Consider the following 17,667-nt stretch of genomic DNA (forward strand, 5'->3'; position numbering starts at 1 on the left):
CAATTTTTAAAACGAGGAATGCTGTGTGAAACAGAACACCTTTTATAAATGAGACAGACAGTGTGCCAGCCAGTGAGGCTGAAAGAGATGACAGAATAGAGAGAAGAGCTGGACAATAAGTGGGGATGGGGAGTTTGTGGGGGTGGTGTGGGGGGATGCCCCACATAAAGATATCGGAGTACAAAGGAAAAGCACACAAGAAAAAAAAAGGGTGGGTGGGGGGGGCGGGGGGGGGGTGACAGACGGAGTAAGAGAAACTGTGATTCATGAAGGTCGCAGACAGTGTGCATCTCAAGGGTGATTTGAAATGTTCACCTCACAAAAACAGGAAGAAGAGATGGGGGGGGAAATGACAGTAGAGTCAAGAAGCACAAGGGGGAGGATGGAGCAAAACAATGTAGGAAAAGCAAAGGGGGGGGGCGGATTTTGTGTGTGTGTTTGTGAGCCTGTTTATTTTCCACAGACCTCAGTGGGAGACGGGAAAAGAGGCAGAGTCATCATGTTGAGAGAGATGGAAGAGGTCCGCCATGATGGATACATTGTGATGGGCCATAATGACTCAGTTCAGTATATTCGAATAATATCTGCGCACTGAGAGATGCATGATGGTTTCACTGAGGAGAGTGGAACTGCTGTGCGTACCTGTTTATGTGTGTGTGTTTATTGAATTGTGCGCGGTCATGTGATTCTGCATCCTTTTTGTTTGGTGTACCTCTGAAAAAACTCTTCTGGTTCACTGTTGATTTTCCACTGTAGCGTGGTGTGAGTGCGATCTCACTGAGCTTTAGATATCTGCTTTGAAAAACTCCTGAATCAAGTTACCGCATTCGCTCTGACAGCCGGTAAATTAGATTTGAGAAAGCTAGCACCCACTCTTCCATTGCAAATTAAGCTGCGGCACCTAAAGACAGTCGCTTTTTTTCAGCTGTGGTACAAACAACAGTTTTTAAACCAATATCTTGACAGTGTTTATAGCTTATGAGAAATATGTTTATGCTGAGAGAGTGGGAAGGAGGTCTGTGGGATCGCCATCATGTTATGATTGTGGCCAGCCTTTCATTACATTTATTTGGCAGACATGTTTTTGTCCTAATGGGCTTCCACATTTTTCCAAAACATGCCAGGAGCATTTCCTGGATTCATGTTCACAGGCACAACATGCAGACAGGAGGAATCGGGCATTGAACCAACCCAACATTTAAAGGCCAGCCTGCTCAACCACCTGAGCTACTCCTGCCACCAAAGCATGTTTAACCTCATTTGCAAAAACCATGTATTGTGTGATGTTACAGTGATGAGAGGACCCAAACACTGGCCACCAGAGTAGAAAGCCCAAACCTGTAATGAGGCATGCAAGGTTTATGAGCCAGCGGGGCAACCAGAGTAGGCAGGGAGCAGGCAAAAGAGACAAAAATATCACAGATATTGAAGTTTGAAGCGAAAGTCCAAGAACAGACAAAGAGTCATACATGGAGAAACACAAGGAATAATCCAAACAAGAAATCATGAGGAACTGGAGCAAAAAGAGGAGCTACAAAGCTTGACTGCAGTTTATAAAAAGAAGATTAAGTAGGAAAGAAAAGGGTAATCGAAACCACAGAAAGGAACAATTAGATTATTCATTAGAGGTAAAGGGTTAAATGAAACAAAACGATTTTTTTAAGTGACTTATTTTAAAACATCGTGTTTTATAAAAAAAAAACAGCATCTCAAATTGTGTATTGCTATACTTATACTTGCTATACATGTAGTTGTAACTTCACTATCAATTATAGCTGATGAGCCCAACAGCTTTCAGAAAGCAGAATCATATGTCATCAAAATCTGTCAGCAGATTCTTTCCAGGCATTGCAGGTAAAATGTGCTGTAGCCTTGTTTTTGTTTTCACTGTGGAAGAAGTATATGCGCAAATGTTTGCAACAACTGTCAAATTGTTGTGTTTGGTACTGAAGTCAAATGTTGCACATGTTGTTTTTGGTAGGTACATGTCAAAATTCAAGTTGTACAAAAGTAATTAGGTAGTGTGTATCGCAGCTGACATATAGAATAATACGTGTAATAATAAGTGTTACTTAAGACGCCTGCAAATCTTCAAGAGACTGAACTTGGTTCTACTTTGCTGTAGTAAAATTTACACTTCAACAGGGCAAACTTCAGAGCTGTGTAGATATCCGTGAGTTGTGTTTGTAGTATGTGAGTATCTAGCTTGCTCTACAGAAGAGGAGCAAGCATAAAGGGAGTATGCAACATTTCAAATGCAGCTCAAGAAATATCAGCAAATATACAGACTGTTTGTGCGCAGTTTGTCGCACACTGTGTCTGCCAGCTAAACATGTAGCTACTCTATTTCCCAGCCAGAGAAAAAAGTGCTCTCAGAGATGGAGAAAGATGTAAGAAAGACAGGGCAGGAGAGGGAGAAGAGAGGTTAGATTTAAAGGTAATGTAGTGAAGTAGATTTTGGGGTAGGATTTTACGTGATGTCAGCGAATGCAGCACTAACATCCACACCTTCCCAGCTGCTAATTAGAGGCCCTATAAGAAACAGCTGTGCTTCACGACCACACGGAGGCATTTGGTAGTCTTTTCCCATCCAAGGTGGCTGAGAGCGTTAGCCAGCTAAGCACTGCAGATCTCCTCATGAAAGCTGTTCATTTTAGTATTGTCCTTTAGAGAGTGGATTGTGCCATGCTGCTGCTGTCTTGTTTTGTCTCGTTCCGTCTTGTTCGGTTTTATTCTGTCTTGTTGTGGCCTGTTATCTTACAAACCTTTATGGACTGGCCTCGACTGAATCCTGGTTTTATGGTCTTTTACTCGGAATTGTTTGCTATATTTTAAATCTTGCTTTTATAAAGTACTGTAACTTAGGGTGTATTTGTTTTATCTTTTACTAATTTGTTTAATGTTTTATGCTTTGTTTTGTTGCTTTAGTGGAGGTGCGGCCGCGTGTTGAGGGGCTAGGCACGTGAGGTGGAATCCCCTCACCGATGCATGAGCGTGTACACACCGGGCATAGGTAGATTGCACCATTTAGATTTCAGTGTGAGGTTTGCAGTGGAACTACATGGGTGAGTAATTGGTGGCACCCTGGGGCACTCCTCTCTGTAGGGTAGGTTGCCTCCTCAAGTGGCCGGTCTCCACCATTTTGTTTAGTTATTTTATCGAGTTGTTATTTTACTAGGGTGGCAGTGAGCCTTGTCGTTTTAATCATTGTTTGTTAATAAAGTGTTTTAATTAACAGTCTTGCAGTCTCAGCCCTGCTACCTTAAGAACCTTTCTGATTTTACAGTTCTATGCTTTTAGTAGTTTTTCTTAATAAACTTTGATTTGTAAAACCGATCTGCTCACCTCTGCTGTTAATAGCGAGCCTGTGGGCTTTGGTAGCTAGTGTAACATCTACATTGGCTATAAAAATCTTTCCTGGGGTGTACCTCTCCCCCCAGGTGGTGTTGTCAACATCCCTTAGTCACCTTCCCTGGTTATCCCTCATTCGCGCCACTACAGTAAAGACTGCCCAGTGACAAACCTAAAATTTAAACCTTACACATAATGTCTAAATTTTTAGACAGATAATGGATCTGTATTTGATATGTTTTAATAAATTCTGTATTTCATATTGTGAAAAGTCCTGCAAAATAAACTGAGATATGCTAACTTTGTGTTATTCCAAGACTGAAATTGCTCGGCAGTTTAATGCAAGATCGACAGGTTAGCTTGTCGTACTGTGGTGAATTTGCAATGAATGTGATTGTTTTCTTGGCATTAACTGCCGCAGCATCACGTTTCTGCACAAGTTTTGTCTATTCAGGTTTGGAGGCACCTGAATAGTCACCCATCTACAATGTAGGCAGCAGAAAATATAACTATTTCCCTGCTTGTGTCCTACATAAGAGATTCCAGCTAAGTACATTCAATAGATTTAGATTGGCATGACATTTCATTCTCATGTGCTGGTATTATTTTGTTGTTTTTTTTAACACAAGTGTCTGTGTTTCTACTTAAGTAAAGAAAGTGTGTACTTTAGCCACCTCTGGAGTCAGTGCCATTTAAAATACAAGAGATGAATTTTTACAGGGACTGCACTCAGAGGTTTAATTCATTCAAGTCATGTAATGTGTCAAAGAGATGATTAATCTGTCAAATATTCATTAAAAATATTAACTGATATTTAAGTCAGGGTTCTAAATTTCTGTCATTAACTTGTTAAGTTTTCTTTTTCTTTAAGCGTAGCCAGCTGTCAGTTATTTTATCAATGAAAACTGAAACCAAAAGGAAAGACTGTCTGCATCTACAGCTGTTAAAAACACACCACAGTGTTCATTCTAATAAGCAAAGATTAGTGCGTTTTAAAAAATGTTGTGTCCCTGTATCCCCATATTCAAAGTGCAGTGAGATTAAGTGGATTACTTTAACACATGTGCTTGAAAAGTGACCAGTATGGTGCCTAGTGAGTTTCAGCAACTTTCAATTGAGAATTTTCTTATTTTCAGTTTTATTCCCTCACATACATCTGCAATTGACTTCTGTTCCTGTGGCTCTTGTTTATCTATTATTCATTTCTGGTTGGCTGTAGCTTCTGCCTTTTTTTAAGTCAATTTTGCACTGCTACATGCAGTCAAAAAAACAAAAAGTTTACTTGAACTTGAAGATGACACCTAACTGTGACAGTACTGCTGCAAGACAGAAGAACTAGGCGGGAGGGGGGAAGTGTACAGAATAAAAGAAACATTGCTTTCGGGATGTCGCTCTGGGTGACTTTTTAGAGAAAGGGTCAGAAGACGAAGCAGGTGGACGAGTGACGAAACAAGCCTGTGTTGTTCGAGGGCAGGAGGATTAGTAAGGAAGGACGGCGTGTAAGCACCTGTTCCTCTGATTGATGTGTCCTGGCTCCTTCGATATGTCACCGGTCACTGCTTGTGATCCCCTGCTGCTTCTCTGTCAACCACTCACTCACATAAACACACACACACACACACATTTCTATATCGAGAGACACACAAATGACATATTTGAGTTCAGTCAGAGAAAGACAAAATGCTCTGACAGGAAAACTCTTGGTCTTCATTGTGTGTGTGTGTGTGTGTGTTTGGGGAGGGGGGATGTCAGTGTCCTTCAGAGACCTGGCAGGAGGAGAAATCACTCTGCTGGTTAGTAACAGGTACCACTGTGGAGTTCACCCACTCGACAGCCAGTCGGGAACATTGTACATTCTCCATGCTCCTGCCCTCACCTGTCATGTCGTCTGTCCTGCGGCTGCAGTCCGAAGAGGTTTTCCTCCATTTCCTTGTATCTATTCAGTTTAGAGACAGCTATGGCAAGAAGGATAGCAGAAGTCAGGCAGCTCATGCCCTCCAACTGCTGCTACCAAACCCTATTTATTTGCCCCGGAGCACCACACAAGGCAGCATGATTCAGTTAAAAGTCTAAACAGTAGTTTTTTTATGCTAATTGCAAATTTAACAGAAGTCAAGACAATCTATTTTCATAGACCAATATCACAAATTTGCTTGAGGGTACTTTGCATTGCAGTCAGCTCCCTCTGTGAGTTTCATTGAGATAAGAAAAAAAAAATTCCCAACATGGGAAGAAATGACAGAAAAATCAAGAAAAGCATCTGAAGATGGGTCCCTGTTCCACTGCCAGCTTTTTGGGTGGTGGAGTGACAGTTTTATTTAAGGCAGGAATTATGATTTGTTGTTGCAGTTTGTTTTTCAGCTCTTGCTAAGATGATTACAACTCATACCCCTGCACTGAATCTTGTTTGTTGTGTCTTACAGCCCCTCTATCTTTACCCACTCCTGTCACTTTTGTCCTTTTGAAAATAAAAGTTGCTTTAGTTTCATGTTTGCCAAATTGTGAATAATCTCCTATGGGTTGTTTTACCTTAGCTAGCCAAATAAAAGCATCTGCATGCGTGGGTGTTGGTTTGTGTGTAAGTGTGTGTGTGTGTGTGTGTGTGTGTGTGTGTGTGTGTGTGTGTGAGAGAGAGAAAGAGACAGACAGGGAGAAGTGGATGAGATAGAAACCCAGAGAGGGTGTCTGTCTGTGCAGTTTTGTGTCTGCAGTTATTTACTGCAGTGTCTCAAGTTTGCTTTCATTTGTGTGGGTTTGTGTGTGAGTATGCATCCAAATGCATGTTTCCATAATTAAAGCGTAAATCCCCAGGAAAGGCAAGACGAACAGTTAGACTGGAATCAATACACATTTGCAGAGCACAGAGAAGTGGACGTGCAAAATACATAAAGACCTGACACAATACCGTGTCCTTCTTATCATGTGTATCCATGCCTGTTCAAGGACATTTCTATTAATGGGTCAATATATCAGTTATGATTCACTTTTTTCTTTTCTTGCAGACTCGAGATCTGTTATAAATCAGAAGATCCACAAATTAGCTAATAATTTGGGGAATTTTATGTGTAAGATTTTTTTTCTTTATCGTAACAAAAGGAATTCATTTTATGACACAGAATTTTGTTCCTTCTCAAGACAATTTTCAAATGTTCGGTGTAATCAAAACACTAGCATTTAGGAACCTAGATAAAATACTAAATATGAGCACAGCGCTTAAATGCACAAAATAGAAACAGAAGCTTAAACAATCTTCATATTTGCAAATCATCTGAGATTCTCTTGCCCCTCCTCTATCCACTGCTGGCATCGATCCTGATTTTGGGCCCAGTAATTTTGTGATGCCATGCTGGTGCCGGCTTTTTGGCACCGTCTTTAGTCAGTGGAAATGTGTGGAACTGGTTTTAGATTGGACACTGGGAACGCATCCGTGGAAAAGAGATGACTGACATCAGCGGCTTTAGTAGTGGCCACGGCGGAAAAAAAACAACAAAAATCAAACTTCTTCTTCCTGTAATGTTTAGTTCTCAAATCCATTCTCGGACCACTACTGAGCATCATGATGTTAAAGGAGAAAAAACTTCCAAAGAGAAATGCTGAAGAACACGACACAAGATACAAAGGCAATTAGGCAGAGGAGAGGCTGACTAAACACATAAATGAAGGACAATTAGAGACAGGTGACAGACAGCAGGGTGGGACAGACAATGAAAGGAAGTGTAAGTATGACAAAATACAACAGGACACAGAAAAAAATAATAACAAAGACAAAGAATGATCTCAGAGTCAGGACAAGACTCCACTAATACATCTCGAAAATGATGCTATAAATCAATTATTTTCTGACACAGAGTTTACAAAAAAAGATTAATACCACTCTCATACAGTATCTGTCTAAATATGCTGTCACAGCTGTATTCACTAATGTCTGGAAATGGGAAAACCTCTAGTCTGACTATGTAATTTGTAAGCTATACAAGCCTATATTTGGCAAAGGACTGTTCCCCCTTTGTTCCATATCACTGTGCGAACTATGTACTGGCTTAGCATCATATTTAATGGACAGAGACGAGACTGCACATTGAAATTCCAGAAAGAAAGCAAATCAGTTTGTTTGTTTTTTCCCCAAAATGTGAAACTTGTCGATTAAACAAGAAATGGGCCTCAACTTCAAGCCTGACCAGGCAGGTGATGTAAGGTTTAAGCAAGAAATTGGTAAGTCCCAAAGACATGTTTAGGTTTCACACAAGGTCATGCTTCTAAAATCATTTATAAGCCCTCCCTCCCCTTTTCATACAACATCTGTGGTTTTCCCTAAAGTCATTAGTCATAAAGCACACTGGTTTTAGTATTTTAGCATATAGTGAGCAAGTCAGTAAAGCAAGAGCAGGATTATCTTTCCCTCGTTAAAATGAGCAGCTCTTCTTCACGAACGCAGCTCTTTTACTTTTTACCACCATTGTCTGCCAGTTCTGTTTTCTCCATCTGTCTCCCACTACTTCACACATCTCCCTTTTCTTTGACCTCATCGTGCTTTCCTGTTTTCTTATCTCGGTGTCTCTCTCTTCCTTTCTCCATCAAACCCTTCTTTTCTTCGTCTTCGCCATGCCTGCCTCTCTGTGTCCATCTGCCGTGCTAAACCAAGCGACTGATTGTATTTCAGGCAGTCAGTGAGGTAAATAATCTAGGCCTGCATGCTGGGCTTGAGGGATATGTCCATGAGTATCCCTGGATTGAGCCCTTGGGTGGTTGGGGGGTAGAATAGATGTTGGACAGAGGGAACGATTCAGACTTCAAGTCATGGATATTTGATACCCTTATTAATAATATGAAATAATTACTCAAAACAACCACCTACATGGAAGCCAACATGCCAGTTTCTCCGCCTATACATGTGAACAGGAAAAACAGGATTATATCATGACTCATGCACCAAAAATAGCTCCAGTTTTCTTTACATTACAACTGACACAGTTCCTACCTACATACTGTATCCCTGCGTTACGCTGTTGACTAATTAAAAATATATTCATATATAGCGTCAATTCCTACACCTCATTCTTCTATATTTATCTGCCCTCATGAAGGCGACCTGTGTTTGACTGTGTATCTGCATTGATTGCTGTGTGCCCCTGCAGTTCGACATGCAGCAGCTGTCTCTGGATGAGCTGAAGCAGGTGCTGTTCCACGCCTTCCGGGACCACCTGACAATGAAGGACATAGAGAACATTATCATCACCGAAGAGGAGAGCCTCAACGAAACCTCAGGGAACTGCCCTGAGTACGAGGGAGGTGAGGAAGCAGTTCTCGTGGAAACTTTGTTTGTATAAAAAGGTGTTTTGGGCAGTAAACAGTAATCTCTTAATGATTCAAATAACGACATGCACTATGCTTATTCGAACTGATTAAACAATCCAAAGTACACATATTTGTTTTTTTGCCAAGAGCCTGGTGAGTAGATCAATATCACTTTTATTTCTGTGTGCTATGAAGCAACAGCCAAGAGGCAATTAGACAAGAAGCAGGGGGAAAACCAGTTTGTTTCTCTCTCCACATCTCTGGATTATCCCTGGTGGCTGTTTATGAGAGATAATCAACCAATCAGAGCTCAGGAGGATGGAAATTAGGGCATCATCTTCCTGCATTGCTAACTCGCCATATTCATTAAAAATGGAAAGAAAGAAAAAAACATGGTCAGCATGTATAAGAACAGGACATCTGTACAAGTTGCTGTGAGTTAACGTAATGAAAACTCTGACTTGTTTCTTCAGTGACTGTGGAAAAATCTTCACCAAAAATGCCTGTAACAAGACAGATAAGGCAGCTGCTACTTATTGTTTTGGACAAAACTAAATCATACACTCCCTCCTCTGGCCAGCTTGACCACAGTTAAATGGATGAGTAAACGGAGTAAAAAGGAAATGCAATTTGACTTTGGCAGCTAACCTGGTTCTCTGCAAAGAATAATACCCAAAAAGCCTTTAACGCTCACAGTTTGGTGTGTTTTGTTTTGGGGGGTTTTCTGCCTTTCATCAGAACACAAAATGGAGCAGTTAAGCTGCAGAACACTGTGTTGTCTTCCTCAAGTCTGCTTGGCAAACTCAGTGAAACGTCTCAAGCAAATAATTAAAGCACACGATAACACTCATAACTATTTGCCATGACACCACAAATAGCTGTATTTACAGTTTAGGTGTGGAGTTTTGTAGAGTGCCAGGCTAGCTCTCTGATTCCAGACTTTTTCGCTATGGTGAGCTATATGCCTTCATATATATTTGAGCTACAGGCACAAGTCGTCTGATCTCAGCAGTGTGTAAGAAAATAAGCAGCACTCCAAACATTATACTAGCTATTTACCATCAGCAAAGGATTATTGCGGTGATCAGTTCTCTTACAGGAGCCCTCGTGTACACTTTACCTGCACAGAGTCATTGTTTTTGTTTTTCTGCTTCAGACATGATCTTGACAGCTGCCCTGGTTTCATTTTGACTATGTCTAGAGAGAGCCACTGATGCAAGTGTGTGCTGTCAGCCAGCTTATCATTGTCTGCAAACAAAACCAAGGACTGAATCATGGACTGTATGTGAGCTTTTGGCTGATGTGGAAGTGCTTAAGCCAAAATAAGGTTAACTCCTCTGACTGCAAAGACAGGTTTGACTGTACAGATAGCCGACAACAACAAGTAAAATGCTAAGACTTTTTTCCTTCCTGGGTCCCCTTTTCTTTTCTTTTTTAGAGGCAAACACATTTGTCCCTAAACGTTTTCCACTTCTTTGTATACTTCCTCACATCAGTTCCAATAGTTTCAACAATCTCCCTTCAGCATCAGTCCTTATACTGATGCTTTGATTATTTTTTCCTTATATTAAGACAACGATTTTTAGTTTCTCATTAATAAATTCAGAAACTGCAATGAAATGCACCGGAGCAATCGACGGTAGTGGACAGGCCAATCAGAATAGTTGTGATCTGCCTCAACACGACATGGGGTTTGACCTCAGGAAACACTTTCCTGTTGAGTGTATAATTTCAGTCATTGGGCTTGAATCATATTAAACATAGCAGGGTATAACTTAAGGGGGACCTTCCTCGTGTCCAGGTCCTTGTTACCCTTTAATTTCTGAGTCAGAGCATCCTCGAGTTTGTTTTCAAAAACCAATATGGTAGTGGTGAAAATACTGAGCTTGCTTTAAATACAGTCTTTTGACTGAATCAAAACAACTTCAACAAATGAGTGAATGTGCTATGGGACTTGACTGGGAGTCATGATGTGCCAGAGCAAACCAGCTGCTCACAAGAAATAAAGTTAAGAGAAATGAAAAGTCTGAGGAAAGGAGAAAACTTAGTTCTACTGGAACAAAGTGGAAACTACATAGCACTGTGCTATGGGTGATTCCTCAGGCTCGCAGAAGCAACCTTTTAAGTGTTGTTTAGCAAAACTTTGAGGTGAAATCCTTCATTTTCTAATCTGCTGCTATATCCATCACAGAAGTTTCACCTGTAAAGTGTTGATCATGTCAAAAAGGCTATGAAAAATCAAGACTGCTGAAGTAATATTTAGATGATAAAATCTAAACATCCTGCGGTCATAAATTAATGTCTTTAAGTTTTTGAAGCCAGGTAAGACAGATTGAAGATTGACGCCCTGCTAAATGTTTGACTGAACAGCTGAAAGACAGGCAATATTTTTCCAGCCTAAGAACAACTTATGTCGCTGTAGGGAGAATAGGGAAATGAAAACCTAAACCTGACCCTGCAGAGCCCAAAATTGCATGTCTGCTGTGAAACATCCACTGAGTAAGACTAAGACAAAGGTAAAGAAAGATCAAACACATTGAAAAACTTAGAAAGCCTTAATGAATCCACTGGGTACTGGGACTCAGTCTTGGGGAGACCTTAAAAAGAGACAGCTGGAGGGAAATGGTGAAACTAAGCAGAGAAGGGACAGGAGATAAGAGGCTAAAGAGGATCAGGGAACTGCTGGTTTGGCACTCTCTTTCACAAAGTTTTTGGTGTTGAGGGAAGGCTGTATCGTGGAGTTAGGGAGAGCAAAATGGAAAGTATAAAAATGTTGAGAGTGGGAAAATAGACAGGGGGAAGATATAGAAGACACGAAGAGGTATAGACATCACTTCTACAGGACAGCTGTACACCCCTCCACATTTAACCCTCTTCCCACATACTCAGCTTCCCTCTTTCATGGCTGCTTCTTTCCCATCTGCGTCCTGTCCAGTGGGACCCCAGTGCCTTTCACAGTTCCTCTTAGATCCACAAGTCTGAGCGCTGACTTGATTTATTGATGCAGTGTGTGATACTAACAACCTGAGACAAGCAGGCTGACAGCAAGGAAACTTTTGGTTGTTACTCCTACTGCAAGGCCTGTTGGAGGACACATCTGTCTCTGCTCATCTTTTTCTCTCAGTCTCCAAAGATAATGTCTTTAAGGAGGAAAGCAGGGGCCTGTCAGCCCAAATATCCCAAGCAGAACAAAAGTTCCACCTCACGCCTCTTGTCTTTGTTTTTGCTGCAGCTTTGCGTGCATTGTAACCAGTTTTTGCCTGTGATGAATTCATTGTCTTTACACTGGAGACGCTTCAACTCGACGATCTGGGTCACAGAGATAAACTGCAAAACATGGCAAACAGAAATGTTAGCTGCTACTTCACCTGCATTTGTTTGAGTCAAAGAACCGACATGTCCCCCGAGGAACAGGTTAAAATGGTAAAATCTGAATTTTTCATGAAGACCATTAGACACTTGGAGAGAAAATGCCCGTTACCTTTATTCTTCTGCAGACTTTATTTTCTAAACCTTCACACATTCTTTCTTGAATGCCGTGTTAAAACAGTCTCAACTCAAAGGTCCATTTAGTTGCATTTCGAAGCTTTTGGTAATATGTTGGAGTTTTCACTCAGCTAGTGGAAGTCACTTAGATTTGACATGAGCTTTGATTATATGATCATGGAGGTTGCATATGGGTGGGAGACTGTAACCCCTAAAACTGCCTCACTGAGCTTGTGAGAACATCCACTGACTTCTTTTTTAATGCTGCACACTTGCACATCACCTTTTAGATTGGCTGTCTTTAGGCCTTGCTTTCACTGAGCAATTCTCTGCAATCAGCTGTGAAATCTGCCAGGAAAACCAAGACACGGTTGTATAGCCATTATAAGTCACCAGATCAGCATGTAACAAGGCATGCCTCCATATAAAGCCAATTAACTGTTTTGTTGTTTTTTAAAGACACAATCAACTGTGAGAGCAGCAGAAAACCAAGGGGGCTATCTATTACCTGTTTCATACCATGATGCAACATTTTGAGAAAATGCTGTGCTTGTTTTTCTTGTGAGAGATCTCTTGCACCTGTGATCTAAGTATAGTGTGAAGCTAGCTCCGGCAAGTGGTTAGCTTAGCATATATGCTAACACCAAAGAAAGACCTTCCAAGAAATTGTCCGATCAATTTTACCTACAAGCAACCATAAAACTCACCAGATGTTATTTTTGGCCACCTGTGTTGACTTCTTGGAGTATCTGCTGCTTGTGAATGTTAGAAGGTTATTTACGGGTACAAATTTTAAAGCATGGCTGAGCATTAGAGATGCTATAGTTTCACCTGACTTTTAGGGTGAGTTAAGCTGACTGTCTCTTAGCTCTGGCTCCACACCTAATTCATAAACATAAAAGTTATATTGATCTTCTGGTTTAACTCCCTGCAAGAGAGCTCTTTTCCCGAAATGTCAAGCAAACACCTTACATGACAGAAGGACCCAAATGGAGGCAACCAGGGCCAGGATAAAATCCAAACCTCAAATATTTTGCCAAGTTGAGGTCATATACAGATGGCCACTTGGCATAGCAAAGAATGCAGAAGATGTAATGGGAGAAAAAAAGAGGAACAGACAGACAACCCATGTAGTAAATCAAAGAAATGAGGAGAATACCACACAGAAGGAAGTAAATTGTTTGATAGCTTGACGACTGAGCGGAACGAGACAATCTGGGAGCTTATTACTGGAGAGCTAGGGATATGTACACTGGGGAGATTGATTGGATTAGTAACAGGTGGTGCACAAAACTGGCGGGAAAAACACGGGGAGAAAGTAAAACAAACCACAGTGCATGAAAGTGAGTGACTTCAAACTAAAACAGGAAGTCACAAAGACTATTCATTTGAACGTGCAGTTTCTATTTCTTTGTTTTCAAACTGAATGCAGTAGCAACTGAATTTACCATGACAAAAAATAAGATGTACAAAAAATAAAATGACAAATTATAATAATCTCTTCATTTCTCTTCTTTTTTCACTTCTCTCAGTTCATCCCAAGAAGAAGAATAGGCAAACGTGTGTCAGGAAAAGCCTGATCTGCGCCTTTGCTATGGCTTTCATCATCAGTGTCATGCTTATCGCAGCCAATCAGATGCTGCGGAACGGCATGGAGTAACCAATTGCACTGTGAGCATGGGGAGTGGACAGAACAGCCATGACCTCACATCTTGTCTTTGCAGCCAAAGCTGGACCACAACCCAAGCACTTCTCTAAACAATCAGTTGAGTTTTGGTTTGGTTTTTTTAAGTTTAATTTGAACTGAACTTACAAAGGCAGACAATGAGTAAAATAAGTAAAATGAAAAGAGTTGTATTGACGATGTCACCACATAGAGTCACTGGATTTACTGATCGTAAGGAACCTGAACTGCAAAAGAATTCTGTTTTTATATAAAACGCTGAAATTAAGGGGGAAGGGGTATTATTTTGCTGTTTTCAAGAACAAGACCACCCTTTAAACTTGATTTTCTAATTACCGAAAATGTGTATCAGGTGCTTTGAGCCATTCCTAATTTCAGAAAACAAATAATGGTTATTATGGACAACTTCAGAAGTTGCACTGAATGTGAAATGAGTGAATGGTGGGCACAGTATTGAAATGCATATATATGTATATATATATATATATATATAGAGAGAGAGAGAGAGAGAGAGAGATTGTTATGTATACAAAAGACTTTGTGAAACATTTACATTAGTCCACCAGTCTTGGGTCACATACATTCTATGTTAATCTACAAGAAGCACAACTCAGTACTCAGTGACAACCCACTCAACAGTCATTGCTATCCCACTAGTAGTATTGATTGATTGATTGATTGATTGATTTGTGTGACATGTGAAAAACAGTGATGTACACGGGTAAGCTCCAACTGTCGGAAACGTTTTTAAAAAAATCTAATCAAATGGAGTGAGGACTGAAAAATATGTTTAGGAATGTATTTGCAGAAAATGTTTCATCTCAGCATGTCACTGTAATACTGCCCAGCTGTGGTAAACATAAACCATGCAAAAGCATGCCACTATATACACTGCCATACCAAACATTACCCCTACTTGTTCCCCATGGATTTCACTGTATATATAATACTACTTAGCTTATGTAATGTATTATTCCTCTCAACAGCAGAATGTATGAAAGATAGAAACTAGTGAGCTATATAAGGGATCGAGTTGTGACATGCTGTCTAATACAGTTGTTTTCTTGGACAAGGTTGCCGTCTAGTGGTGAATTTAAGTACTGCAGGTAAACGCCTGAACAGCCATGTTTACTATGTCTACAGGGGGAAGAACACCGCCAATAAATCTGAGCTTTGATATGTTTTTTGTGTCAGTGTCACAAGGGCACTTTGGTCTGTATTGGTCACTATTTTTAATGAACATTTCTTTCCACATGCCAAACTGGATTGTTGCAACAGTTGATCAAGGTTGGATGGAAGACTGAAGGTGATACCTGTTGTAGTTTCTGGGGTCAATGCTGTGTTTTATGGTTCAGATTTAATAGAGTTTTTTTTTTTTACAAGGCTTACTGGGATGAAAAAGTCCAAGAAAGACCTTGTAGGAGATTAGAATCATGCTCCTCTTCTTGCGTAATGGAGGCACCCAAGGTTGAACATCTCAGTGACACAATATATTAAATCTGAGGATGAAGCTGTACTCGGTGGTGTTGGTTTAGGGCTGGGCAATAAATAAACATCATTATTTATGTGCTGAGATTAAAACAGTATTGTGGGGCCTGAGCAAAATGTTACGTTTTCATAAACAAATTTAAGGAATTAGTGAAAATTACAGCAAATATTGTTTACAGTTATCTTAACCAAATAGCCCAGCCCTATGTAGATGTAGCTTTACATATGCCAGTGTTTATTATTCCTGATTGCAACACACCATAACAGCAGTGTAAGAGGACTGCACTGTGCTCCCCTGGGATATTATTGTAGACTTGTTTGTTCCCACTTAGAACTTGGAGCAATTTCACTTGTTTTCTAGCACTTTGGTAGGGCGGAGGAAAACAAAACTAGATGTTTCAGTCAAACTAATGTGCAACCACAAGTCCAGGTTAGACAAAATATAAAGAAGGTAAGAGGGGAGAGGGCTCTCTTTAAAAATAAATAAAAATTTTAAGAAAGCTTTGTAAGATTACAGCAAAAATGTATAATACTGTAAATCAGTATGCATGTTCTTGTTTAGGTTTTCATGTCTTTGAAAGACAGGGAATCCAATAATCTTTCTTTGTGGTGGCACAGCCTTGGTCTAAATGTAGGTATGTATGTACTACTGTCACATACTGTATTTGACTTTCCAATTTATACAGTAATAGCCATTTTTCTAGTTTCTACCAGCTATTAATCAAATCAGAGTGCGGAAGAGGGCATTTTCATAAATATGCAAATACAAGGTCACGTCACCAACATCTCTGTTTCACGTCACCTAGGGTAGAGTCTGTAGGCCTCACTGTGGATGGTTAAACTTTATATTGAATTCAATATATAGTGTGTTTTCTTCACATTAGGTTTTACTGGAATGTTCTCACTGCCTCATTGTCCTTGTATAAACTGCTGTATAATGTATGCTACACTTATTCCTGTAAGTCGTTTCGTCTTTGATATTGACATTTGACCAATGGGTCATCTCTTCGCCTTTGTCTATTAGCATCACAACCCTTTTGAAACCAGCATAGAGCGCTTTATCTTAACAATTCTCCGATAATTGTGCCATTCAGACATCCTTGCATGGCTATGTAAGGGAAACAAGACCTTTTATCGACACTTTTGATGTTTACATTGTTATACTGTACATCTGTATCAGGACAGGATCAATTCATGATTTTCATGTTTTTGAAAGTTGCTTTTAAGATTTGTTTTTACCAAAACATGTTTTTACCAGTTGTAGATTGTATAAAGACAAATCCTAACACAGATATGTAAAACAACCTTGGCATGCTGCTTAGAAAAGGAGAAAGAAAACAGCAATAGTTACCAACTGAATGGATATTTAAAAATGCAAATAACGAGTTTAATCTGTTTAATCTAAAAAAAAATAAAAAATTATATCCATATATGTTTATGCAATAAAATTTTGTTTTGATAGAAAAACTATAGTAACTGTGGTTTATTTTGAAAGATGTGCAAGAGAGTTTGAAACAACTTACAAGAATTAAAGCAGCACAGAAAGGTCAAATGTTCATAAATTAGCCGCTTAGACTACAGTCATGTGAAAAAGAAAGGATGTCAGATGTCGTAATAAAAAATCGATTGCACTTTATGAACTTAACATCAGTTCAAGTGTGAGAACTTCTGTAAAAGCAGAAGTTTGGGGCCAGTCAGGAAGATTCCTGTGTTTGTGAACACAATGCCAAGAAGGAAAGGTGTTGGCAGTGATCTTGGAGAAGCAATTGTTTCTACCTATCAATCTGGGAAGGGTTACCTATAAGGACAATTCCAAACAATTTGAAGTCCATCATACGACAGTGAGAAAGATTACTGAAGTGGAAAACAATTGGAAAACAGTCAAGACAGCTGCCAATTTTCCAAGAAGTGGGTGCCCCAGCAAATTCCCCCCAAGGTCACACCGTGCAACACTCAAGAGAAATAAAACAGAGGAGCTATATTTCAGCCTTCACAGGCTTCAGCTAGCGCGTTAAATGTTCAGTTGTTATGTTCAGATACATAAAACCTTAGAATTGAAAGTGAGTGTACTTTTTTTGTACATATAATTTTTGGCTCAAAGTAAGTTTGTAAGCAGCAGTGTTTTCACCTAGTGTTTATAATTTAAAGCTCATGTTGTTGCTTTGTCACTTGCTATCATTGCAGTGTCATTTCTAAATATCAGGCTTAAAAATAGAATGACAGCATGGTTGGCCCTGAGCTCCTCTCATTCCCCACACGACACATACAGCAACATCCCAGAGTGCCGAAAGCCCACTATGACATCACCTTCATACAAATGCTCTGAGGGAATTCATCTTAGTGGGTGTTACAGACAAACTGCT

The 17,667-nt window shown here is 40.0% G+C and overlaps 1 protein-coding gene across 1 annotated transcript in view; it reads left to right on the plus strand.

Annotated features, from left to right (window-relative positions):
* The window catches only part of caln2 (calneuron 2), a 30,720-nt gene extending 14,014 nt beyond the window's left edge, over nucleotides 1-16,706 (plus strand). The window contains exons 5-6 of the mRNA XM_063488118.1: nucleotides 8,487-8,640; nucleotides 13,665-16,706. Coding sequence (XP_063344188.1) covers nucleotides 8,487-8,640; nucleotides 13,665-13,792 — 282 coding nt within the window. The 3' untranslated portion in view covers nucleotides 13,793-16,706. The remainder of the gene's footprint in view (nucleotides 1-8,486; nucleotides 8,641-13,664) is intronic.
* Nucleotides 16,707-17,667: the final 961 nt, after the last annotated feature.

The sequence above is a fragment of the Pelmatolapia mariae genome, linkage group LG10_11 (genome assembly GCF_036321145.2).
Source record: "Pelmatolapia mariae isolate MD_Pm_ZW linkage group LG10_11, Pm_UMD_F_2, whole genome shotgun sequence".
NCBI lineage: Eukaryota > Metazoa > Chordata > Actinopteri > Cichliformes > Cichlidae > Pelmatolapia > Pelmatolapia mariae.